The 27,634-nt window shown below is 44.9% G+C and overlaps 1 protein-coding gene across 1 annotated transcript in view; it reads left to right on the top strand.

The window, feature by feature from the left end:
• Positions 1-230: 230 nt before the first annotated feature.
• Positions 231-27,634, top strand: part of Dg (Dystroglycan) — a 54,720-nt gene continuing 27,316 nt past the window's right edge. Inside the window, exons 1-3 of the mRNA XM_075695127.1 lie at positions 231-469; positions 18,509-18,698; positions 25,430-25,580. Coding sequence (XP_075551242.1) covers positions 18,519-18,698; positions 25,430-25,580 — 331 coding nt within the window. The 5' untranslated portion in view covers positions 231-469; positions 18,509-18,518. The remainder of the gene's footprint in view (positions 470-18,508; positions 18,699-25,429; positions 25,581-27,634) is intronic.

The raw sequence follows: 27,634 nt of genomic DNA, 5'->3' as shown, positions 1-27,634 counted from the left end.
AAGTACAGTCAAGTACTACCTCAATCGATGACCAGCCACGCGGACACGGCTGCATACGTTGCCGCGGCTCGTCCGTGCTTAAAGATATAAATGACATCCGCCGAACACATCCGCGAAGTTGCTGGAAGTCCGCTTTCATTCCTGGAGAAAGCCCCTACCGTAACTCCACGAAACTCCTAGAAACTCCGCGGCTACAGCGCCACCCAGGGCTAGCTAGCGCAGAAACTGCGCATTGGTGCGAGTGGTCTCCGCGAAGCGGGGTAAGCGTCGATGATGAGAGAGCAGCAGCGACTGCACGGAACGACTCCACATAGAGAGGACGGGGAGCCCTTCCGGTCAGCCCTCCCCCGCCGTCGCCCATCCTTTGGGCGGCTTGCTTGTGCATCTCTGAACTGTGTCGCTTGCTAGAACGCTTACTTTATGGCGGATCGAACGGCGTTGGATTGAGGCAGCAGCTGCGGCAGTGCTGGTGAGTGTCCAAGCGAGACCTTGGAGGAACGCGAGCTTTGTCGCACGTGGAGAACGCGCCGGTTTCGCGCTTGTCCGGCTGCACGAGCGGGCAAACAGCAGCCGATGCACGCGCAGGGCAGTCGCCGCCTTCGGCGTGCCTGAGGGTTAGGCTTGCTTCGATGCAAGGAATGCGATCGGCTTTCGAAGCGCCGTTGTGTGAGCTGTTTGCTCGCCGCCGGGTTCGGCTCCACGGTGTATGCCGGTGCCGCTTCTTGTGAACGGGCCTGAGCGAATGACCTCAGTCGCCGAGGAATGCTCCGGCGAAGTTGTTTCGGCAGGCCGCGAGCCGATTGTGGGGGAGGCATCGCGCCGGGCGCTTCGGTAACCCGAAGCCCCGTAGTGCACGCCAGCTGCTCGCCGCAGCTTAGGCCTGCACTGCGACCGCGGCATAAACAGTCGTGGGGGCGGACGAGAGCGCAGACGTGGGCGCGCCTGTGTGCGGGGCTGGCGGAAGATCTTCGCCATTGCGTCGCCTCCAGTGTGTACTCTCCTCTGTTGGGGCCGCGCCTCTCTGCTTATCGCGACCGATACCGTGGCCACAACCACTATGCGGGGCATTGCCTCTGCCATCGGTGCATCTTTTTATTGATTTTGTTGTAGCATAGCACGTGCACCCCTTTGCGCACGTAGCATTCAAGCTGTTGAAAAGAAACCGATATAATCGGACATGAAGTGGTTCCGAAGTCGCCTCGGCTCTCTTTGACTTGGGATTCAATGCTTACTGCTTTGACGGCTTCTCAGTTGGAGTTTAAGCTATACCAGGAGAGGTGGCTTGCCATTTCACTAAGGTTCAGGAGCCTTCAGTGGTACGGCTTTTTATACAAGTATCGCACGACCACTTTCGATTGCGATTGACTCCGACCCGAATCGAAATTCTCGACCGCGATTGGCTCTCTCCTGCAGATTGAGCAAGGAAGCCAGTCGCGACCGAGCAATTCGATCCGGATCGGGCTCAATCGCAATCAAAAGAGCACCGTTTGACACCCGTATTACACGAAGCACTAAAAGGGCAGAGGTAATTTCGTAAGGAGTGAATGATCGCTTGAGCACTCCGTCAGTGAGCGCCACTTTGCAGAACCAGTTAGGCGCATGCTGTGATGAAGGGAGGTTAAAAAAAAATATTCTGGAGTGACAGCTTCTGCAGATTCTTACCTGCAGAGGTGAAGCCAGCGCTTTCCCCTACTTCTTCATTAAAAGTGTGCTGAACTACGTGGAGAAAAGTGGCAGTTCAACTGGTCTTGCTCTCTTATAATAAATTCTAGGGTGACTGAAAAATTGAAGCAGTCGTTTCTGGCTAGAATATGCCATTAGCATAGTCATGTCATGATCTGCCATACAAGTTGTGACCACATTCAAGTTTCATCCTAAAACCTGCGACACAGACAGGCACATCAAGAATAATCAGTGTGGGAAAATTGGCCATGTCAAACCTGCTGGAAGCGAAAAGAAAATGCTTCCGTCTCTCCGTGATGTGCTAACATTAACTGATTCCCCTAGTAAGAAGGTCGCATTTGGCTTAACCATCATAGCCCGTCTCCACCCAAGATTTTTTTAAAAACCTCCTTGGTTGTGACCACAGAAGTGAATAGCCTGTGATATGTGTTGGTTTGCAGTGGTGTGTGTGTGTTCAGATGAGAATTCTTGTTAATCAAGTGGATGCCTTAGCGAACATCAGTCTCTATGACGCCTGCAGGAAGCTGCATATGTTGAGAGCAGCAGTCATGGCTTACGTGTAAATTTTCAATACTTTGCAACGTGTTTCTCGCATCTCCCATGCCTTTGCAGAATGAGAGGCGGTAGGCAAACAGCATCTCTCCAGTTTTATCTTGAAGGAGTTGACATTGAGCTATCTGCTGCTAGCCTCCGTGCCCCTTTTGACTGCATGTAGTAAGACATGCTGCCTCATGAAGGCCAAACACAAGCAATGTTTGTCTTGCAGATAACTCAGTCTTAATATTAGCTATTTTTGCTTTATAAGTACAATATGTGGTTGGGGATATCACAGTACTACCCATTATACACGGATCACCTCCAATACCAGTGTCACACAGCCACTTTCAATTTCGATCTAGCCCGATCTGGATAGAAATTATTGATAGCGATTGACTTCCTTCCTCAGCGTGCGCAAAGGAGCCAATTGTGACTGAAAAATGCGTTCCCGATCAGGCACGGTTGCGATTGAAAGTGCACCGTGTTACACCCGTATAATATCTTGTCACGTATGCTTCGGTGAAAATACTTTGTTTGCTGTTCATTGAACACCTTTATGTGTGTATAAAACGTATTTCATTTCTCTGTTTCCTCTAAGCGCTGTGTAAACTGTGTGCACATCGCCATTCTCCTTGTGAAGCAGGGGCATGTGTCGTACATCTCGTGTTCTTCTGTGTAGAACATTGTTACTCATTTGCATTCTACAAAGGTATGGTTTCAGTCCTAACCCGCTTCATGAATTCAAGCTACTTCAATGATGTATGCGAGCCACCTAAATTGCCTGCAGTTAATTTATCCCAACTAGAGATGCCGAGCCAGTACTGAAAGGCCGGTGCATCCTTTGTTTTTCTCATTATGGATGAGTTGCAGAATCCTGCAAGGCAGCTTTCTTGCACTGCCAGAATTCATGCACAGTGGTGGCACAACGCATCCTTGCTGTAAAAGTTATGTGCAATGCATTGTTCGCTGCCACTTGTTTGGCTTCTAGAGATTGCTTACGTACCAAGGCTGGATCCCTTTGTAGTCTTTCCATTGACTCTATTGCGCTTTTTGGACTCTATTATTTCCTTTGAATGGTGTTGTCCTATGCTGCTTCTGGCATGCAGCATGGCAGTTTGTTGAATGGAAACTGCATACAACAATTGCTATGAGGGCAGACCACGCTATCATTGTGAGTGCAATTTTAGTGTAGGAAAGCTGTCTTGCGGGCATTGCAACTCGTCTATTGCATGCCTTCCTACCTGTTTTAAGATTATTTTGTTCTTAGGCAGCCTGGGGATTTGTTATTTTTACTCAGCATGATTATAATTTGGTACTTCCCTCCGTTAGAGATACAGATGGTGAGGACGCAGAAGAAAACCCACTAATTTCGCAATTACTTAATCTCTCTCCCTTATATATACATTTATAGCCATGCATAAATGTACATATATGAGACAATATACATATGTAATACAGAATATAGGTGAAATAAAAGAAGCTCTTCAATTGCAGCAGTGACAGTGGCACATAACAGCACTAAAAGGGCAGTAACAGCGAATTCATGCTTTAGACTAAGTAAGTATGATAAAATGTTGACAAACGACAGGTAGTACACAAACGTAAACAAAATGCAGGTCAGTGTCACATCATCCAAATGGATAATACAAGAGTAGATGAGATAACCACTCAATGGAGTGTAGTAGTGATAGTGTATGATGAAACATTCATGTTGCATAATTACATCTCGCACAATAAATTTGCCACATTTTTCTTTCAATGCATATTCGATGAGGGTTATTTGAGTAGTAAGTTTTTTGGGCTTGTACAGTGCGCTACTTGTCTTCTTCTCATAATCTGTTGCACTTACCATTGAAGATAAACATCGACGAACTAGCCCGCCTCGCCCTTCTGCTGTAAAATGAGAAATTTTGTAAGAAGGCTTCCCAGCACATCTGTCTTGCCCCATCCAAGGTGACCGAGCTCATGCTGGAAAAATAGGAAGTTGGGTTGATGAAGTGCTAAGCCTTGATTGCGGTCCCTTAAGCTTATGATTGCAGTCCTTTAAGCTATTATGCCATTCACATTTGCACGAAGTTTGTCATGCCTTTCATTCATCCAGCTGCCAGTTGCTCTAAAGCAGGATCCCACCTCTGACACTACCATAAAATACCGTGGAAGCCGCCACTTTCTCACAAGCACCCAGTATTAACACTTCCAAAACTTCAGAATTCTAAAAATTATATGTTAAGCGGCCATCCCCTCCAAAGCGCAAGCATCAACAGAAATATTCACCCCATTGTGGTTGTTACGAGATGACCGCTAGGTGCGATGACGGGAATATTCGCTTTCTTGTGGCGGAAAGGCAAAGACCAGTTTATCCAAAGTGACCTTAAGCTAATTTCCAGTTGGTGTAATAAATGGCCAATGACACTTCACTCGAATAAATGGAAGGTTATCTCTTTCAGGCCACAAGCATACCAATTCTAACTTCTCGTATCTCATAGATAGCACGGTATTGTCTCAGGCAACATTGTACAAGTATTTAGGTATTCATCTCACGCATAATCTTTCATGGGCCACGCATGGCAACACCATTGGTGCGAAAGCTTCAAGGACACTGTAGTATCTGCGCCGGAACCTGCGGAATTCCCCCAGCAATGTTCGAAAACTAGCCTCTCTAACACTTGTGCGGCCATAGCTAGAATATACAGCTTCCATATGGTCCCCATATCAAAATTACTTAATAAACTTGCTAGAATACGTGCAAAATAGAGCCGCTCGCTTCATTACATATAACTACAGGCCCCTTTCGAGCGAAACACAGATCAAACTTGATATATCTCTTCAACCATTACATATTCGTCGTTCAATCACTCTCGTATGCTTATTTCATAAATATTGCCACTGCACCAGGCAATCTGCGTTACCTCTAGAAGCGCCGTCACGCATTTAGAGCTGTTTACATAATCAGTACAGCATCAAGCGCATATACGGAAGAACACAAGCCTTGAATTCATCAGCCCTTCCACGTGCCATCGTTATTTGGAATGATCTTCCCGATAATATTGCATCCATATGCAACCATCAATCATTCCAAGATCAGCTGTGCAAATACTTTCAAGTGACATCGTGACGTTAAACCTTCTCTTGTATAAAATATCGTACTTTTTGGCTATTGTGCGTTCGGGAACCCCTGCTTTATTTTTTTTCTTGAGTCACGTGTCAGACATTTGTGCTGTATTTATATACTTCAAATATTTTGTGTACTTTGCTCTTATGTTTGTTGCTGCTTTTTAGTACTGGCCCTGTGCAATGCTTTCCCTTTCCCTTTTTTTGACCTGTATATTTTGCATTTATTATAATATCCTTGTTCATCCCCCTTGCTCAATGGCCTCTGGGCCCTGTAAGGTATTGTAAATAAATAAACAAATAAAAATAAATGGGGGTGGAGGTAATGTGGAGTGGCAATGAACAGTCCTTGAAAGAAAATTCATATGTCGCAGGGCTTTTGCGAGACAGGTCTCGATAGAGCATGATTGCAGCTGCTGTTCACAGGTCTGCTCACGCAGGTCTGTTCAAGTCACGCGAGTGTCAGCGATGAATGCATTGACCTCCTATTCTGCACTGACATGGAAGAGTTGTTCGCTTAGTTCAGGGACGATGAGTAGGCGCTAGTGCACACCATCATTTACCATTTGAAAATAAGAATGCTTTCTTCGATTCCGTAGTCACCGTAGCCCTGCTTCAGAAGTTTTTCGTTGGGCACGTTGGGCACCATCTGAGTTTTTACTGCTTCAACCGGACAAGCATCCATATCTAGATTAACCCAATTTTCAGTGAAAGGGGGGCGGACACTTCTGCGGTATTTTATGGTATGTTGGCAGCGAGCAGGCTCAGCCTGCTCAAGCCAATTGTGACAGCTGGCAACAAACTGTGTTCTTTACTCTCAAACAATACATATATGCACAGCACTGAGAATGCCACCTACCATCTTGTGGCAGTGATGATAAAAGAAACCTTTACACAGATTGCTGCCAAAACTGAGAGGTGTCTTCTGAATGAATGGATGACGCAAGAAATTGGGAGAGAGGTTTGAATGGTGCAACCAGTCTCCATTGGCACTGGGTCTCTTCAGTTTACCATTCAGGACTGCCTGTGGTTTTGCACATGCCAGCACTCACTGGCGAAAAGCAGTAGCTTGGGCACTCCTGGGCACCTTGTGACCTCAAAGTGAAGAAACACCTTAATAAATCAATTTCGGAAGTTTCACTGCACTGCCAATAAAGCATGCCAGTAGAAAAGTTCCAAATACTGTTCCATCTCTAAAACATCAGTTTAAATCATGTGTATAATAATACCCATTTTTGCTTTCGCATTGGATTGTAACTTATGCTGACCTTTAGGGCATGGATACATAACTAGCCATGTAGGCTAAGGCTTAGGATGATACTGTCAACCATAATGTATGGCACTCATCATCATCATCATCATCAGCCTGGTTATGCCCACTGCAGGGCAAAGGCCTCTCCCATACTTCTCCATCTACCCCGGTCATGTGCTAATTGTGGCCATGTTGTCCCTGCAAACTTCTTAATCTCATCCGCCCACCTAACTTTCTGCCGCCCTCTGCTACGCTTTCCTTCCCTTGGAATCCATTCCATAACTCTTAATGACCATCGGTTATCTTCCCTCCTCATTACGTGTCCTGCCCATGTCCATTTCTTTTTCTTGATTTCAACTAAGATATCATTAACTCGCGTTTGTTCCCTCACCCAATCTGCTCTTTTCTTATCCCTTAAAGTTACACCTATCATTCTTCTTTCCATTGCTCGTTGCGTCGTCCTCAATTTAAGTAAAACCCTTTTCGTAAGCCTCCAGGTTTCTGCCCCGTACGTGAGTACCGGTAAGACACAGCTGTTATAAACTTTTCTCTTGGGGGATAATGGCAACCTGCTGTTCATGATCTGAGAATGCCTGCCAAACGCACCCCAGCCCATTCTTATTCTTCTGATTATTTCAGTCTCGTGATCCGGATCCGCAGTCACTACCTGTCCTAAGTAGATGTATTCCCTTACCATTTCCAGTGCCTCACTACCTATTGTAAACTGCTGTTCCCTTCCGAGACTGTTAAACATTGCTTTAGTTTTCTGCGGATTAATTTTTAGACCCACCCTTCGGCTTTGCCTCTCCAGGTCAGTGAGCATGCATTGCAGTTGGTCCCCTGAGTTACTAAGCAAGGCAATATCATCAGCGAATCGCAAGTTACTAAGGTATTCTCCATTAACTCTTATCCCAAATTCTTCCCAATCCAGGTCTCTGAATACCTCCTGTAAACACGCTGTGAATAGCATCGGAGAGATCGTATCTCCCTGCCTGACGCCTTTCTTTATTGAGATTTTGTTGCTTTCTTTATGGAGGACTATGGTGGCTGTGGAGCCGCTCTAGATGTCTTTCAGTATTTTTACATACGGCTCGTCTACACCCTGATTCCGCAGCGCCTCCATGACTGCTGAGGTTTCTACTGAATCAAACGCTTTCTTGTAATCAATGAAAGCTATATATAAAGGTTGGTTATATTCCGCACATTTTTCTATCACCTGATTGATAGTGTGAATATGGTCTATTGTTGAGTAACCTTTACGGAATCCTGCCTGGTCCTTTGGTTGACGGAAGTCTAAGGTGTTCCTGATTCTATTTGCAATTACCTTAGTAAATACTTTGTAGGCAACGGACAGTAAACTGATCGGTCTATAATTTTTGAAGTCTTTGGCGTCCCCTTTGTTATGGATTAGGATTATGTTAGCGTTCTTCCAAGCTTCCGATACGCTCGAAGTCATGAGGCATTGCGTATACAGGGTGGCCAGTTTCTCTAGAACTACCTGCCCACCATCCATCATTCCAGCATAGTGCCATGTATGCACTATGCTGGAATAAAGATTTCATTGTCTTCTAATAGTAGTCCATAGCAGGCTGGAGGACAGCTATGGTAAAATGCATTTTGCGTTTGTGCCATGAAAAACTTGCACAGGCTTCGAGATTGAGAGATAAGGAGGTAAAAATAGAAGAAGTCTACAATGGATGTGCGGTTGAGGTGACGCACCCCCAACTTGCCCATCAAGTTCATTAGAAAAAATTCACAATGGCATTGTCCTCAGCATCGCCTTTATGCTGCCTTAAAGGGAAGCTGAAACGGTTCTCAATTTCCATGAATTGCTGGGATTGGGAAGAACAGACCTAATAATTTACGGTTCCGAAATTTTTTTTCGTTTTGTTAATATAAGGGGCGGAAATCGCTTTCTAAATCACCCGCGCGGACACGCCCCCATCGCTTCCCGGAGCGCCGGGTGAGGTTGTTGCCAGAGGAGAGAACCGGCGAGAGCGACGTCATGGGCGGAGACCGAGCCAACCGAGCTGCGGACCGGCGTGCTGACATGTGCTGGCATGCCTCTTTCCGTCCTGCGCTTTACTGAACGACGCTACGAGAGATCTGCCGCCGCCGCCGCTCACATTTGTTTTGCGATTTTCGTAAACTGTTCTTTCCTTCTGTGCTGCGTGAGTGCCTACAGCCAAGGGCGCCCAACATGCCCTCGTTCTGTGCAGCATTCGGCTGCGCGAACACAGGCGGGCGAGACGATGTGGTTCACAGGTTCCCGAAGGACAAGAAGCTTGCAGCGCAGTGGGTACGTGCGGTGAGGAGAGATAAGTTCGTGCCGACGAAATCAACTGTGCTGTGCTCGGACCATTTCCGCGACAGTGACTATCATCGGAGCTTGACAACGATGCGGGCAATCGGTATTCCAGTTAAATCGGCGCGACTGAAGCCCGGCGTTGTTCCGTCTATTCTCCTACAAGAGAAACACCTCGCCACCTCCAAAAGCGGCCTTCGCCAAGAGGAGAAAGCGTGAAGTAAGGGTTTTAATGTGCACACGGGCAATTTTTTACCAGATGATCACCTTAGTGTCGAACAAACGGTCTACGACGAAGCGAGGTGGAAGCACAGCCGGGAATATGCACCTACGTGTAAAGTGCTTGCCGTTTTCATCCTGTTTTGCCTCTCCGCTTTGTCACGGAACACTGTACTACAGCTGTTTGTTCGGTGCTGTTCTGGTACAGTGAAATAACTGGCCGGGGGTACGCTTGCGCATTCAGTGCTATTTGTTATTCGTCCTACCTCGCGGTGCCCGCAGATTTAGCTGTTCAGCATTCGTGTTCAAATCGCACGACATGAGGCGTTACGGTAATATTTTCATGCTCGCGTTAGAGTAGTTGAACTCGGCGTGTAAAAACTTCGTTCCGTAGATTTATACTTATACGGCTGCTAACACGTTCTTTTAAAAAAAATTTCTTTTCGGTATTTTTTAATTGCAGCCCGTCGCGGCAGCTTCACGTGCATGCTCGCGCGAGCAAACGCCGCTAGCACGCTGCGAAGCATAGACGGAAACGCGCGCAGTAATAAATTTTGGTGACCGGACTTCGAGCGTAGCTTCCACAGCGTTGCACCTGAGGTATCAAATGGAGTGTAGGCTTGCCTAGTGACATTCGACGTACGGTTCAATTATCGTGTTTAACACACGGCGGTGCTAAAACTGCCTAATATCTTTATGTCAACACTAGCATGGAGCACGCATACCGATTCTTGATCAAGCCACACTCGCAAAGTCGTCGAACCATTGTATGAATATTGCCCATATAATACCTCTGGTCATCTCTGGATGTATATGATAAGCAACTTCCACGACTGTACCTCACAGCACTGCATGTGCGCGCTTTGAAACGCGGCACTTATGTTCGCGATTGTGTATCGACGCTGAAAAAACCACGGGACTTTAGACAAGCAGCGGCAAGGTGCTTGACATCGCGGAATTGCACCCGTGTTTAGAATCTAACGGGAAGTTAGTGCTTCGGCATTCTTCCAGCAGCATGTTCCCAGTGACACTTTAGCGCATTTTTTCTCCCGTCATTGCAACGTGCAGCTACATGAAAAAAAAAAAAAAACATACGTACTAGCTAAGATTTCCAGCGCGCGAGAAGGTGCACACATCGCTCTCGCTGTTGGCACACTCAACATCGTCGTTGCCGCCGTTGCCGCCATCGTTTTCCGTATCGGTGTGGGTTCAAACATGTACGGGGAAAATACAAGCTGTCGGCGACAGCGAGAACGTTCCATCTTACAACGCAGCTATGAAGCCAGAACAGCAGAACCGCGTGCTGCCAGAGAGAAAGGAATGGTGCTACGCTCTGAAACGGAGACATGCGGCGGCGGCGCCGACCGGCGACTACCGCCAACGACATCACAGCGGCCCCGACCAATCACGGGCAACAGCGGCGTTCGCGCGATGCCCTGAGGCGCTGGTGCGCGTTTTCTTGAAAAAACAGCCGCTTGCGTTTGTTTCCGCCCTTTTTAAACCAGATATTCGTGTTCAGGGGACTCAAAACTGTAGAATGCCGCAGAGAACTCATTTTTTTCGAAAAGTGTTTCAGCTTCCCTTTAAGCTCAAGTACAGCGGGAAAGTGCCGAAGGCTATTGCCATCTTGGCATGGGTGGGTCAGCTGTGAATGTAGTCTGAATGCGGCGACATCAATCTATTCCCATTCTAGTCTGAGGCCATTCTAGTATGGGCGGGCGCAACACCCCTATGGGCAGAGGGCGAGCCATTTTGACCTACCGGGAAGGGCTAATGGCCGATTTGGAATGAAAACAGATTGGAATAGTTTTACGTTATACCGACCAAGGTGCATCTAAAGTGCTGTGTTCCCCGAAGAAAGAAGTGTGATGCAATAGCACTGCACATTGTATTAAAGGGATGCAGATATAATGAAACTGGGCATGTAATAAATTGGAACACGTTCGTATGTAGGCTCCTTTAGGGAGCCGTTCTTATTGAATGACTGGAAATTGTCGAGTCGAAGTTATCAGCCCCGTGCAATTTCTCACAAACTGGTGCCTCAGAGCAACAACCACAGCTATACAGCAGCAGAATCATTCACAACAGTTCTTGCCTCCATCTATCTGTCTCTCTCTCTCTCTCTCTCTCGAGATTTCTACAAGTGTTTTATCCATTATATATATTTTTTAAATGACTATTCGACAAATTCTAATAGTAAATTCTCTAATTGAATGGCGGGTACTATGTGATTCATATTCAAAATTTAGAATATTTGCACATGCCTAATAAAAGCATTATTATAAAATTTTATGCAAAGAATTCATTGCTTCAATAATAAAAGTAAAGTGCACTCGGCAAACATACCAGGGCCGACAGCAATGCTGGCAACCTTATGCTTACCCATGTTTTTGCGCAGGATGTGGCATGACTTGCGGTTATTGCTTTCCTTGCTGTAATGGTATGCCCTGATCTGGGCATATTGTGCCCAGTAAAATTGCAAGCCTTCCTTTTTACAGACCTTCCACAAATTTTGGACTGGCCATTTTGTGCTCGGATGGAAAGCACGACAGGGCCCAACCATTACACGACATGTGTAGTAAACCTTGCAGTGAACAAGAGAGTATAAAAAATCGTGGGCCACTGCATGTCAAGTGTATAAGGCGATAGCAAGCATAAATGGGATCAAGCACTCAAGCAGGAGTGAAGCCCCCCCCCCCCCCCCCTCCCTCATTTCCTTGCACACCATCAAGAAAAGAACCACAAAGCTGGCCTTCGTTTTTGCCGCCAGCGTTTCCCGCTAAACATTATGGATACATAAGCTGCAGTTGCGGAGAAGCGTGAGAAGCACTTGGGGATCTTTAAATGCTGTCGTGTTCCACTCTTAAAGGTGAAGCTTAAGCATCCTCAAAATTTGTACTTACATGTTTAGGTTATCTTTGTTTAGAAAAAGTTGTTGACGCAAACTTGGTTGAGATTTCGATTCCTTTGCAATGTAACGTCATGCTTGTTTATTGACAGACTATTAATTAATCCCTAGCATATGCTGCCCAAATCTCTGACATTACGAAAAGATAACTTGGGATAACATTTTGCATCTATTGTCTTTGAAGTTGCTGTTATTAACTTTTAATTATGTTGAACATTATAGTGATGATGATCGCTGTGGTGAATGCAATGAGTTTGTTTTACACTTCTAATATTACAAAAAGATACATATTGTGGGCAAAAGTTCAAGAAACAAAATCAATAACACATAATTTATACAGAATTATTTCAGTTTACTTCAGAAATGTATCTTTCAAGTGCAGCCGTAACTGCTAAAATGGGAGTGAGTATGCATTTGCTAGTCAAATGAGTTGTGAAGATGTATTACTTCTCAAATGGCTTTAAGTTTTAATGGAACTAAGCCTGTCTGTGTGGCACCCTGTTAATTACATCGAACTGTAAAGCATGAAGCAGTTAACATAATTTTTGTGCTCATGCGGCACTAACATAAATTTATCAATGCAGCTTAACACTCTTCTTTATTGTTTCTTAAAGCAATAGGCCTTGGGACTATTTCATTGACCATTGACGTGGCAGTTAAGAGCGGTTTCCTTGGTTTACTGGTTGTTTATTGCATTAGCAGCAAAGGAAAGCTCAACAGAAAGTGTCAAATGGAGCAGCTAGTACTATAACTGAAGTTGTTTGTAGAATCTTGCTTCGCTGCTGGAAATATTGTCCTCAAGAAAGCCAGCCACTGTTCTTTTGCAGTACTAGGCTGATATTGGCCAAGTTCCAAGTTGTAGTGGCTATGCAGATGTACATGTTGTATTGGGTTTTCCATTATTCTCACTCGCTGGCGGTCGTGTATAGCACTCGTTGACTTAAAAAGGGGTTGTAGATTTGTTCAAAAAGCGTATTGCATCTGTTTATGGCTGCTTGAATCGGTGTGTCTTATAAGTTGTGTTCACGTATCATCATTCAATAACAATGGCAGGAGCAGTGGTGGGAGTCAAAACAAAGTTGTGTAAATCTGGTTTGTCCTGCTTGTTCGACCAGTGGCCTTACTCAATTCTTTGGGTGCCGTGTTTGTTGGCAGGAAATACAGAGAAGCGTTTCATTTTCGGGGAAGCTTTTCATTTTCATTTCTCTTAAATTATCTACAAAAACCTGTTCTTGATGCACATATGTGAAGAAAAAACAGTACATTGTGGTGGGAAAACTACACAATTGATTAGACGTTCTGACAAGACAGTTTAACGAAAAAAAGAAAACACAGATATACACTTTGTCAGTCAGTGTTGCGAAACGAAAGTAGCTTGAATCAGTCGGAAATGTGTAGCTACAATCAACTCTGAAAGCTTCAAAAGAAAGTCAGATTCGATAAGCATAAGAAACACAGTTCTGTTGCTTGATCTTGGCCAGTTCTTAACTTCAGATGTGTAGCAGTATATACCATAAAAAGTTTCCAATCAATTTGCTAGTGGTTATTCTTGCGAAATTTCAAAAACAACAGCTGTTCCGAGAGACAAAAGTCACTCCTATGTGTGAGTGAAGGTGTACATCAAATTATGACGCTGGCATGCATTACTGTACCTAACGCATATACTGCAGGGGGTTTGGTGACCTGGAAAGCAGGGAAAGCCTGGAATTGCCAGGATATTTTGACACAGGAGTGTGAGAAACTCAAAAAGTGAAGGCTCTATTCTATTCAAAAATGAAGAAAGAAAGTAGAAAATAAATGTATCAGATCAAACGAGCTGGAATCTATGACAGCAAAGCTTTGTGTGAGCGCATAGAGAGTTGAAACACGAGTACATACACGCATACACACACACAAATGCAAGCGTGGGCGCACACAAGTTATTCCGACCCTTTTGTTAAGCAGAGTTGCTGACTACTAGCGGATGTGATTAACGCCTTGAACGCATCATGGTTTCAGAGGCAGCATGTGCATATGTATGTAGCACAATTTGAATCCATTCTATCCATAGCGTTTACTTCCTCATTACCATGCAGCTGCAGATGCCAGCTTTCTGGTTCTTTTCTTGCTTTCTCCCACATGGCCAGCGCTGCGGATGCGCCCACATATTTCGCTGTGATTAGTTAGCCTATTTGGTAACGGAACAGCAAGGCCGCAGCCACGGTCACAAAACCTGGCTAGGCTCGCAAAGAAAAAATGCACTTTTAAGAACCTTTGCAGATGATGATCTGAGCAACCCGTACATCAAATGCAGCGAAGCTGTATAAGGGAGTTCTCGCATCCATTAGAAGTCCCAGGGTTCCATTTTGTCACTGCCAAAAAGCTACCCAAGATATTGCAAATGCTTCTTTATATTCGGTGCAATTTCATCACTATACTGAGCTTTTGAATTGTTTCATTATATCCCAGCTTAGTACTTCGATAGCCTCTGCTACATTGGACATATGTTCCTGTATGCTGTGTTGGCACTACCGATGCCAGCATGTGGTTGTGAGTTCCGATGGCTTGCTAGAGCTGCGTTGCAGGATGTCCTTTGCAATAGCTCGTCACTGACACTGGCACCCGGCTGCGCGTTTTCGCATATAGCCGCTTCATGACTACAATGCAGGCAGGCTGCATTGCTGGCTGCTCTTTGAGTGGAATTTGAAAATGGCCACATCGTATTGACCTTCATTGCCATCAGCCTTCATCACTGTCTCATGAAAATGATTGTGGTATCCCCTTTGCAGGTTTGGTGCCAAAAATCATTTTCCAACCAGATTGCATGTTGCTACGAATGGAGAATAGCTTGCAGGAAATAACCAGTAGGCCAGCTTTTGTCATAGATACATAGCTTCATTCCCCTTACCCCTTCATCCCCTCTCTCTCCCCCACCTTGTACTGACCTAGAAATGTGTTGGTAGCAGCTCAGCAAACAGTGCCTTTTTCCGTTATTCCATTGTTTGAACACCCCTACTCCATAAAAAGTAAAATCGTATCCGAGGAAACACAAATGACACATAATGGGAGTGCAGTGAAATGATCGAAAGAATTCTGTTCCCCGAGTTAAAGTTTAAGGCTTTAGTAATGAAGCACAGCAGTTGGAGGTGAATATCAGGTGACCCAACACAAGCCAACACAGTCTGCTGAGTCTCAATTGCGGCTTCCACTTAGAAGTCATTCAGCCAAAGCAGCTAAAAAACATTTGGTGCAGTTCAGTTTGTGAAGTGAGACAAGCACTAGATAACGTCTTTGGTAATACCTCGAGGCCGTATGTTGTCTTTGAAGTCCTTGCGAAAGGGACAGAGAGCTGCAAATGTAGCCATGGCACAGAGGCTAGTTTTTGTGGAGGCTTCTGGCCTAGAATGTTGGGACTGCCTACTTGGCATGTTAAAATGGTGGTCTGCTACATAGTTCATAAAAAAAAAGCTGCAGCTACATTTGGTAATTCAGTTTAGCCCTGATATGCATGATAATTAATTGTGTTGGTAGTTATGTTTTCAAGTGTTCAAAATTTTAATCTTGCTTTGCATATATAACCTTAAAATTTCACACTGCCTGAAGTGAGGAAAGCTCTTTGTTTCACCACTTACTGCTCTCCTTATATAGTTGACCTTCTTCTCGTTCCTTGTGTTCTTGATGTGCAGCTGTTTTGGGGTGTTATGTTTTGGAAGCTTTAGTTCGGTCTGAACTCCAATGCCGTCTATTCAAATACAGAAACGTTTTTCTGAGATAAGCCTTGGACTGATTTTAATGAAATCTGTTGCATTTGAAAGAGAAAGTTAAATTCTAGTGACTGTTGGCAGCGGAATTTTGATTTAGGGCCTGAACTTTGTTAAAAGAATTTTCAAAAATTTGGAAGTTTGAAAGAAATAGAAGCACGAAGCTTACAAATTAATAGCTCTCCATCAGGAACAGACACCTTAGTTCTGTAAAGGGCATCCATTATATCATTCAAAGCAGACAAATTTGATGTGTCAGTTTATATCTTACCCGAATTTGTTACGTTTTATATAAGGGCTCAGCAAAAGCTGTATTTCCATATTACTAAACTTCTTGAGATTCATGTGTAACATGGTTTGTCTGCTTTAGATGTGCTATTAGATGCAATTCACATAATTGTGATATCATTCTCATTGCCATGTTACAGAGTTGTAAACTTGATAGTTTAGTTTTCTGAAAATTGCGATTTTTGCCAATTTTTAATAAAAAATTGATGACCTAAATAAGGAACTCCAAACCAAAAGTTACAAGATTTTAAGTTTTTCTTTTAAATGCAACAGGCCTCATCAAATTTGGTGCAGTGGTTTCCAAGAAAAACGAATTCTGCTTTTACATGTATGTAGGTAGGAGCACCGGAGCTAAAGCTTCCTCTTAATATCATTACTTTTTCTCCTGCACCATTTTATTCCATATAAAAATCTGTTATTACCTTTGCTGTAATGCCCTTTGGGTGACTGTAGGCAAACAAATAAAGAAGTAAGCAAATAAATACATAAATAGAAGTGGTAGGTATATGAGAGGCAGGGCATAAAACATATTTGTTTTAGTTGAATACATAAAAAGCCCCTTAGTGAATGCCTTTATTTGCCTTGATAGGTGAGCACCAGCAAAATGCAACTGCAGGTGTTCAGGGAGTGCAGAGTGTGCAGCCCGCACTTTTGTGTTGATATTAAGCAAATACAGGAGTTGTCACAATTATCTTGTGACATCTGTTTCCTTTAGCTAGTTACTAAATAATATAAGCTTAAAAAGCAATTAAAACACATACTTGAGTCTATTAGGTAACAATTAAATAGACACAAAAAATGTAGCGTTATGAGAGGAAGTCTTGCAAAAAATTTCGGATAAGTCAAAGTCCGCAGGTGTCAAATTGTATGCAAGCATGTCTCATTCACGCAGATGCATGAATGAGAAACAATGGGACACAGTGCTGTGCACTCAATATTGATTTCATGTGCCATTGTCTTCGAAGGAGCATTTGAGTGCTCATTTTTTTGTTATGCACTGATTTACGATGGTCGTTGACATAACACCATAATGTGCTTTGCTGCAGTCATGATGTAGTAGAAGGTATAAGGCCTCGTCCTCGTGGCCGCAGGAACACGTATCTATACCTGCACAAGGAGGTCTTCACAGTGGATGGCACGGTATGATGAAAAAATCTTGAATGCGTATTTGAAGGCACTTTAAAAAAAAAAAAGATTGTTTATGTTGATCAATATACCATGGCATGGTAAGGCAAAATTTAATCTATCAATTTGATTGGTGCCATACAGTTATTAAGACACAGTTTACAGATATTAGCCTGCTTCACCTGCTTCACCCAAATAATGCCATTGGTTGCCATGGCTGGTTTTGTGAGGACACCCAGGGTTTGTACAAATGCAGTGTTGTATAGCTTGAGTATCAGATTGTATTCATGGTAGTTGAAAATATCAAGAAGTAATGATATGGCTGTAAGTTTACGTAATGAAAATAATTCCTACAGTAAATAGTTTAACGGATCCTGCAAGCTTATTAAAGGTGTAGATATTGTAGTTGTTGCCACTTTGCGCTTGAGTTTGCAGCTACGAGGTGGCACTGAGAGCAAAGGGGCCGCACCTTTGAACGTGTACATATTTCACTGGCAGGCAGCAATAAAGGTTCTTGTTGTTTTGGGCAGTAGCAGCTTGTGTCATAATTCAGGCCCCTGAACAGATGTGCTTTGCATTATAAAGGTCATCACCTCAAATTCCTTAAAAAAAAAAAAGACATGTTTGTTTGAATGCATCCGAAATGAGCAAATTTATCGGCAGTCAGATGCTGCCCCCTGTTCTGCCTTTGTGACCTTCCTCTCTATTCCATTGTTTCTGCTGTGCTTGAAGCTATGCTGTTGTGCCGATGAAGAGTGATGGTCACATTGCTCTGGCCACAATTACACTGAGCTTTGGTATTGGCAAGGCCTCTGAGGTTTATCTAGCATGCCACCCCGTCTGAGAGACTGTGGCATTGGCACAGTGCTATTGTTTGCTGCCACCAGATGATGCCACCCCCTCATTACTTCTGTGTTTTAGCCATTTTTCATCATGCTAGAGGCACTCCTTCGTCGTGATATCTGAAGAAATCCAGCCAATAGTAATGAGATCTTTTGTTGCTACAATAAGCATAAGGAGAGGTGAGGATTCAAAGAAAAAAAATAAATAGAAAGCATGCATGTTCTGATTGAAATTGTAGCAGTATGCCCTACTGGGCATACTGCTTTAAAATGTGACTAAAATATTCATAGGAGCATTGTGTAGTGACCAGGAACTTTTATTTACCATGTTTAAAGAGTGTTGCAGGTTTCTTTTAAGGTTACATCTAATGGAACAAAAGATCTTGGATTCATGTGCACAGATGCACTCAACAAAACAAGTATGCTTAAGTAGCATCATGATTGCCCTTGTCATGTGACTGCAGATTTTCTCAATGTCTCTCCTTTTGCTTTGTGCAGGTGGTGAGGAATGGCGGCTGGGTCTCTGCTGCGGCTAGCCATAGCTGCAGCTTTGGCTACAGCCCTTGCTGTAGCCAGTGGGGAGGTACGGCGGCAATGGGGTGTACCAGATACAAGTGTGGTCGTAGGACGTCTCTTCAACTACTCCATTCCGGCAGATGCTTTCCAAGGACATGTCTCCAAGCTCCTGGTAAATTAATTAACCTTGCATTTCTGTGATTGTGTGCGCCTTTGATGGTTTGAAGATGAGGGTCAAGTTTCTGCAGAAGTTCAACACCTGGCGGTTTCTTGACCTCTGCATCATTTGTGTATTCGAGAAGCACCTTCATTGAGTCAAAATGTAGTATGGTGTCATGTCTGTTAGAAAGAAAAACATGATGTGACGCATGTTTGGTGCTTTTTGTTAGCAGTGTTGTGATAGATCATACAGTAGAACCTCTTTCATACGTTTTGGAACAAACATACTAACCGGGAAAACGTAACATCCGAAGTAACTAAAATAATTTGACAGACACAACTATTGTTGACATCTACGTAATGCGAAGCGTCGCACGGATCGTTGTCGTTGCTGCACCAGACATCGACGTGCGTCAAGCCTAAGAGGCATTTTGTTCTTTTCCTATTGCATGGTGTTTTATGTGGGCTTTGGGAAATTGAAGCAAAATCGAGCTGGCAGGCAACATCGCATGCTGCCAAAGGGAAACGTGATGCCCACATCGCGCCACTTGCAGCAGGGAACAGTGGTGCATGGGATTATTGCCTACTAAAAGTGTGCGTGCCATATATGCTACCAAAGGCACTATGCACCACCCGCTGTAAAACAGATAGGCGAAGATGCTTATCGCAATAGGTTTGATGGCGGTAGCTGTGAATGCAGTATGCGACAACCCGGGTGGAGATTTGCTGGTATTGGAATAAAAAACTGTGTGCGCCACCGTTTTCACTTGAGACCGGCGGCTATATACTGTTCTCGAACGCCGGCGCGCACTCAGTTGCTCATTTCCGTGCCAGCAAATCTTCTTCAGGGTCGTCGCACACAGCATTCACAGCTGTCACCGCCAAACTTATTGCGATATGCATCTTCGCCTATGTGTTTCACAGTGCGTGGTGCCATCGGAAGGGTAGTGCACGCTTTTAATAGATGACAATTGAAACAAGCCACCGTTCCCTGCTGCAGACTGCGATTATACACGTTTTCTGGCCACTAGATCCCATGTAAACAAGAAAAGGTGCAAGGTGCAGGCCTCACACCTTGTTCACATGGGATCTAGTGATCTGAAAAAGCATCATACGAGTGCAGTTTGGCGACGTACTGAGCATTGGTACCAAAAAATTGTGTTTTCCAGGGGCATATGTACAGGTAAAAAATGGCCATAACTATATTGGGTCACTTTTTGTGTTCTCGATTGCGAACGTTGGGCCCGGGAAAACGTACGTAATGGGAATGTGTCAACGAGGTTGTACTGTATATGTGCGTGTTCACACTCACAGATAGTCATGCACAATATGGGTTGTAATGTTTAACTAGTCTGTGTAATAGCTGAGGTCAAGCTACATGTTTTTTAGTCTTGAGATTAGTGTTAAGAAGCTACCACATTTGCCTAATTCTGAACAGCCTTCCTAGAAAATTATACCTGAAATTGCCTGTGCATTACAACTGGAGACAAAACAAAACTTCATTCGTGGCATTGGCAACAACCCACTGTCATCGCCATTGTTATGCTAATGACAGAACACACTTTGGTCTAGGTTGGTAACAGTGACATGCTGCTTTCATTATGGAAGCTTACTGAAAAGTTAATTTAAGTGTCAGATGTTTGTGGTGTTCTTGAGGCATGCATGTATTGCAGCACAAACTGGTGATGTGGTTGGTCTAAGCTTGGGCTACTATCCTGTTTGCAGTGGTTTTGAAAATGGTGTATGTAATATGCAGGTGAAAATATGCACATGTCAGTTTATTGTGAGAGTGAAAACACTATCACAGTGTCAAATTAACATCCACTGGGGCATTAAAAATATTTGCACAAATGGTTTGTAAATTAGATCAAAGTGAAACTTCAAAGAAGTAGGAGTGGGCACTTCACGAATTACACTAGATGATTTACAAGGATGCTAGACAGTGGCTAGCTGGACTTGGTATGAACACGTACTTAAGCAAACAGTGCAAAAACAGGACAGAGAAAAGGAGCACACGACACAGGCGTTGACTTCCAACAAATATGTTTATTGTGCGAGCATGGAATGTATAAGCAGAGAACAAAGAGTGAAAACGTAAATGATATGATACACATGAGCAGAATCACTTGAGGTTTCAGGTGGGTGGAGATCTGTTAAATTTGCAGATACATCTGCAGATACACTACCCACCTGCACTGTTTTTTCGCTGTTCACTAAAGTATGTGCTCCAAGGTGGTTGGGCAGCAGGAGTAGGTTGATAGTACAGTCGAAACCCGCAATAACGAAATTGCCGGGGAAAGCAAAAAATTTCGCTTTTGTGGGAATTTCGTTAGCGCGAGAATGAGGCAGAAAAGACAGGGAAGGGAATTGGCTTGCAAAAAAAACAAAACAATTTATTGCCAAAAGCCAGCTTACTTTGCCGAGCCGTGCCTTGCAGCAATTTTACTGCTCTTGATTCGCACTGCAAAAAGTGGTCCATTGCCACGTCGTCATCATGCTCACCAAAAAATGAACGAATTACGTCAAAGGCATTCAACACATCCCGTGAGTTTTCGCCGTCTTCTCGTGATTAGGTATCTGGTGGTCGGCGGCATCGTTGGCACCTTGGCAAACGCTACTTATGATGACCTCATCGGCCATTTCTTCATGGACGACAACACCTTCATCCGCACAAACGGAACTCATTGATGCTGAGGCCATCCAGAATACCGTCTGTCACGGCAGAAAGTTCATCCCATGCGTGGGCCAACGATGGCAGCACTGCGCCGTCAGCACTGTCATCGAGAGTGCCTTCAGGCAAATCTTCTTGCAATGCCACTGGATCAGTGCATGATGCTTGCCGAGTGGCAAGGAAGCTGGCATGTTTAAATGTGATAGCTGGCGACACTGCAACCCATGCGGCGGCCACCATCTCAAGCGTCATGAACATGTCCACTACAATGGGATGCTTCAACTGGAGCTTCAGCAGGAGACGCTGAATTAGCCTCTTCCTGTAGGCACACTTGACGCTATGAATGACACCTTGATCAAGCGGCTGTAGCATGGAAGTGCAGTTTTAGGTAAAAAAAAACCAAGCGCACGTTTCCAAGCTCCACGTCATCAACATAATGGGCACTGCAGTTGTCCAAGAAAAGGCAGACCGACCTGCCTGCCTTCCGCATGCCCATATCGAAGGCCTCGAGTCAGCTGCCAAATATGACCCGGTTCATCCATGCCTTCAGGTTCGCGGTGTATTGTACCAGCAGCCGTCGATTTCCCTTGAAGCAGCGGGGCTTCTTGCTTCTGCCAATTACAAGCAGTGGCCGTTTATCTCTGCTGTCCATGTTAGTGCACAACAGAATTGTCACACGCCGCTTGCTATGTTTCCCCCCCGCAGCATGTCTGGCTTTTTATGTCCAGGGTTTTCGATGGCAGCATCTCATAGAATAAGGCCATTTCATCTGCGTTAGAAATGTCCGACGGCTTGTACTGGTCCAATACTTCTTTGTTGGTCAGCAGCCACGACGATGTTGTCACAGGGTCAACAGCTGCTGCCTCCCCAGAAATGACTTTGGCCACTATGTCGCGGCGGGCTTTGAAACGGCTCAACCAGCCAGGGCTAGCCTTAAAATCAGCATGCCCTAGAATGCACGCGAAGTCCAGTGCCTTCTGCTGAAGCACTCTGAAGCCAGACAATAGTACTTTGTTGGCACGTTGTTCACCAAACCACGCAAACACCGCTTTGTCTACGTCTGGAAATGCTGCAGCGCTCACCGTTTTGTTCTTCGCACTCACACCATTTCCGAGCGGGCCGAGAATGGAGGCCTTGTTTTTCAGAGTCGTAGATATCGAACTGCGCGCAATTCCAAATTGTTCGGCGATATCCATTTTCTTCCTGCCCTTTTCAGCTTGGGCCTTATCCTGCAGTGTCATAAATTTCCTCTTTTTGGCTGGAGGCGGCATCTTAGCAGGCTGGCAAAGGCTGGCAAAAAAATGTTTGTTCTGCTACCGTCAAAGAGCTTGGGGGTCTCTCACCCATACTCTTGGGACAAAGGAACGACAACACAGTAGTGCAAACAATCACAAGGGCATTTATTGCACCTTTCATAGATCAGTGCCTGCTAGCTGAGTTGCTATCCACAAAACATGCCGATGGGCGCGCAACAAATCTAAAAGTCCGACTCACCGTGACCGGATAGCGAGCGAATATGTTCGCCCCTTGCTAGATCCCAACGCCTGGTCGTTCGCATGTACAGTCACGCGAACAGTGGCGCGTTGAAAGCGGCCACGCGAGACGGTTTCGCAGAAGCATCGATCGGCGCACGCGCGGCACGGCACGTCCGCACTGCTTGCTGTCCCGAACCAAAGACGAAGCGCCTTGTCTTTCGGCGCCCAAGTAACCCCGCCTGTCGGCGGCGTTAGCAGCGCAACACTCGCGCCATCTCTCGTACTGCGCCTCAACCACTCCGACCGCCTCGGGCGCCGCGCCACGCGGCGAAGCCGCACTGCAAAAGCTTTGCGGGAAAACCATCATATCAGGGGACACGTGAGAGTCGCGCATCCCCACAAGCTTCAAGTATCTAATCATAAAGGGAAAAGCGCCATGAATATGGCAGGCTGCACAAGCTATGGCGCCAGCCTCCATAATGGTACTGGCAAGGTGGAAATGGTGTGGCAGCAGGTTGGGTGAAGAAACGAGCATCGCACATAAAAGTGTGGGTGACATTATCACATTAGGGTGAGCAGCCCCGCCTTCGGCATGAAAGTGATATGCAGATACATATGGACAAGGATGACTGACCGACGGTATGCACTGTACCTTCAGTTATGCTGTGGGCACGCATTTGGCTGGTCGCATTTAAGTTGTCCACGATAGTACAAAGTGTTGCTACATTGTATGTGGTATGTAATAATAAACAAAAGCCACATTATTAACATGATTGTCATTCATCACCAATCTATGACAACTGCGGAACAAAGGCCTATTACAGTGCAATCTCCCTGTTACCTTTGTCTTGAACCAGCTGACTTCACCCTGTGTCTGCAACGTTTTTAATCTCGTCGCTACATATTATCCACTGCTGCCCTGCTTGCATTCCCTTTCTGTTGGCAGCCATTCTGTTGCTATGGTAGACCTCCAGTTAGCTGGCTTACACCTTACACATTACACTCAACTCCACTTGTTTGTCCTTCTCAGCCATAGTATCACCTGCTTGCATTCGTTCTCTACAGGTACGTGAAATTTCCTTAAGCAGGCTTTTCCACACATCTAACTTGCCATAACCAAGATGGCCTCGTTCTTGCTAGTATAGTCAAATCTCAATATAACGAATCACACGGGGCCGCCGAAAATTATTTGTTATTCTGAAAGGTTGATAGTGAAAGCCTTAAAATGAACCATTCCCCCCTTCAACCCATCAGTTCCTAAGTTGTCACCATTTGAGCTATCCACGAAAACGTCGCTGTTGGCTCTTGGCCTGCAGTGTTGCTATTTTCCATAGATTCTGCCACCACGCTCCACCGAAGCACCATATAATAAGAGTGATGCGCGCAAAGCAGATGCTGGCTATAAGAAAGCTACTGACGAAAAGGAAGTTCCATGTCGCTTTGGGCCTCCAAAGCGCAATGTTTCTGGTTGTTTGGTTTTCACATCCCCTGATGAGGACACCACAACTGTCTCACTCGAGGTGGACACCTCAACTATTCCAGGGTACAAGTGCGCATAAACAACACCGTCCGGAAAGTGCAAAGTGCGACTGTGTGGCATCCCCTCAAGTACGGAGGTTACATTTCTCGGTGCACTCACGTAGCTGGTACGGTCTCAGAAAGAAGCCCAAAAAAAGAGGCTTGCACAAAAAGAAGGCAGAAAAGTGTAAGAGACACACCTCCGTTGCTAGGCAACACTTGCTTGAGTGGAGCATGCGCTCGGAAAACCTGATGGTCGTTGCCTCCGCAATAGATGAAAAAAAAATTATCTCTCGTGTTCTTTTTTTAAATTATTATTATTGAGCATCGTCTCAAGTTTTCTTAACCCTTGCGCCGCGGAATCTGCTTTCTGCGCCTTGTCGTCTCCTAGCCTAATGTTTCGGCTGCCGTGATGGATGCATAGAAAGCCAAGAATTCACAGATTGCGGAGTATTGGTTTGTAGTACTGAGGCCTTGTTAACATGACAGGGCAACTAAATAACGATCGTTATTCTGAAAAGATTGGTATTCTGAAGTTCGTAGTATTAAAATATTTTTACATTGAAACCATAAGAAGTCAGCTTAGGATTTCTGAAAAGTTTGTTAATGTAGTATTCGTAGTAACGAGGTTTCAGTGAAGCGTTGTTGAAGCTGAGGCACTTGTTCTGAATGCTTAGCTGGTGCAGAAAACAGAGGGTCGCAGGAAAGATGTCGCCAGTCCGCTTCCTGACACGTTAATTATGATATGAACCCAAGGTCTGCCGATTCTGCTAAATGAAACGAAGTGTGTGATGTAGTTCACTTGCAGGTTTTGCATATCCTCTATTGCATGCTGCCGTCTTTCTGTGTCTTAACATTACACCCAGTACATTTCTCCTATAGCTGATTGTGGTAACCTTATCTCCCTTCTAAATTTTTTTACGCCTAGGTTTCAGTCGCGTAGGTTAGTACTGGCAGAATGCGGTGCCCCTCCTTTTCGTGTCCTTGCATTTGCCGTGTGTTTCATGTTGAACTTTGTCTATGCCATTGGGCAAGTAAGCATTTTCCCATCCTGAATTTTTGGCCGTGTCACTGGTGCAGGTGGTGGAGGCGGGTGAGGAGCAGCTGCCCTCCTGGCTGTCACTGGTGCACAGCGAGGACAGCGCTGCACGGCCGCGGTTGGTGGGCGTGCCCCTGCACGCTGATTTGGGCCCCCACTATTTGGCTGTCAAGGCCATTGGAGGCACCGACGGTTAGTTCTGTTCAGCAACACTCACTAGTCTGTGACGTCACAACCACCATGCCTTCCCCCTATGCATATTGAATGGTCTATCTAGGGAAGGAAGGTGCCCAGTTAAGGGGAAGACGTGGGGTCCAGAACCAATTTTCTTTATTTTGGTGGGAATTGGATGGTATTTAACAGTACTGTTCGGTTTTTCTGTTGATTGCAAATATCTAATTAGATTTTGTATATCTGCATTAGAACAAACGATACCAAGTTTTTAATACAGAAATTCAGTCTATTTGTTACGGGACTTTTCAAAAACTTCACTTTCTCAAAAGCAAAAACAAAGCATATGACGAGAATGCGAGAGAGTAGCTCTAGCCGATGATGCTAACTTTATTGTTCTCAGTGCACTTAAAATGTGAAAAAACACAATGTAAACTTTATTGCAATATTCCTGCTAATCTTTATTTATAATCAGTGGCTATTAGAATTTAGCAGGCAACCTTAGAAATAAATAGCAACACCGGCTAGATCAATTGAATATGAATATATTGATATCAAACATTTTGCTCATACTTAGAAAGAACATACGAACATGCTCCGTAAGGTAGTGGGGAATGCCGAAAAGGTGAAACTGAGAAAAACGAATCAAAACTTTCAGTTCACTGTAACTTTTATTGGCCTAGCAATATGGCAGTATGAATTGCATCACCATGTAGGCCTGTCCTTCAGCAACAACTTCATGATATATATGTGGCCACTGTGCAAAAATAACACTGAAATATTTGTTGCAACATCATGCATAGTCGTTGAAAGCAATGCAAAAAAGGTAGCATTACCCACTTCACATTTCTCTTCAGATCCTTGTTTAACAGGAGGCACACAAATGGCATCTCTATTGATAAAGTTGCACAGAGTTCATGGCCACAACAAAACATGTTCTTTGCAGGATGTTTATGGCTGCAACAAAATATCTGGGTGAAATCCCAGCGATGGCAGCCATATTTCGATGGAGGCAAAATGCAAAAAGTTAATGCACTTGTTTTGTGCGCACCAAGTGGTCAAAATTAGTCCAGAATCATATTGTGGTTCTGGCACATGAACTCACAGGATTCAAATGAACAAAAAATATCCTTTGCACCTTCACACAATTGTGCATTCAGCACAGGTCACAACCTAGACCTCTTGTAGCCTAGGACTGTAGGCAGAGTGCGTTGCTGGCTTGTGCCTTTTGGCAAGCGTGCTTGTCACAGCATCTCTATTCGTGTGATCCTTATTGGACATGTGAAGCCTCCGATGAGCCTCTTCAAGGCTTCAGCGCACTACAGTCGAACCCGACTATATCGAACCCGTTTACATCGAATTATTCTGTATATTGAACAATTTCTGGTCACGGTATAGTTACAATGAGTATATATAGCAAAAATTACGCTTACATCGAACAAATATTGCAGTGACTCCCGATATATCGAACCGTCAAGCGGCGGAAAAGTGCCCCCAGAAGTTGGTTTTCCCTCGCGGTAGCGGGGAAACCCGGCGGCGCGGCTCCATCCAACCGCTCTCCCTACCGTGACCACGCTGCCTCGGGCTGTTCGGGCGAGCCGTCGACACTCCCCCTGTCGCGCATAGTGGAGTCTATTAGGCCACATCCTCCCTCTTTCTCTCTCTCATCTTTCACTTTCCACTCTCTCTCCCCTGACGACGCTTCGCCGTGTTCCCTCACGGGTTGTAGAATCAAGCGTCCGACCTTTCTTTAGATCACTATCTATCGACACTCCCCAGCAAAAAAATGATCCTGGCCCGCCTACAGCGCTTGCTCAGACAGCCAATCAGAGACTCTTGTGCTCTCTTCGTGCAAGATGGCGAAAGTGCGAGTTGTCAGGCTGGTTTTCTGGTTTATCGCGTTTGCGCCTTGTGGGACTTCTCCCGCAGTGTTGCCGTGATGAAGCAGCAGAATTCGCCTTTCGTCGTGAAGCTCGAAATCATAAATCGCGTCGAACGCGATGAGAAGTTGGATGGCCCCGCAGCGTGCAAGATTCCGAGGAGCACTCTCGGCACGGTTAGGGCTAAAGTGACCC

This window comes from Dermacentor variabilis, chromosome 6 (genome assembly GCF_050947875.1).
Source record: "Dermacentor variabilis isolate Ectoservices chromosome 6, ASM5094787v1, whole genome shotgun sequence".
NCBI classification, from domain to species: Eukaryota; Metazoa; Arthropoda; class Arachnida; order Ixodida; family Ixodidae; genus Dermacentor; species Dermacentor variabilis.
This window is presented reverse-complemented; position numbering and strand designations above follow the sequence as displayed.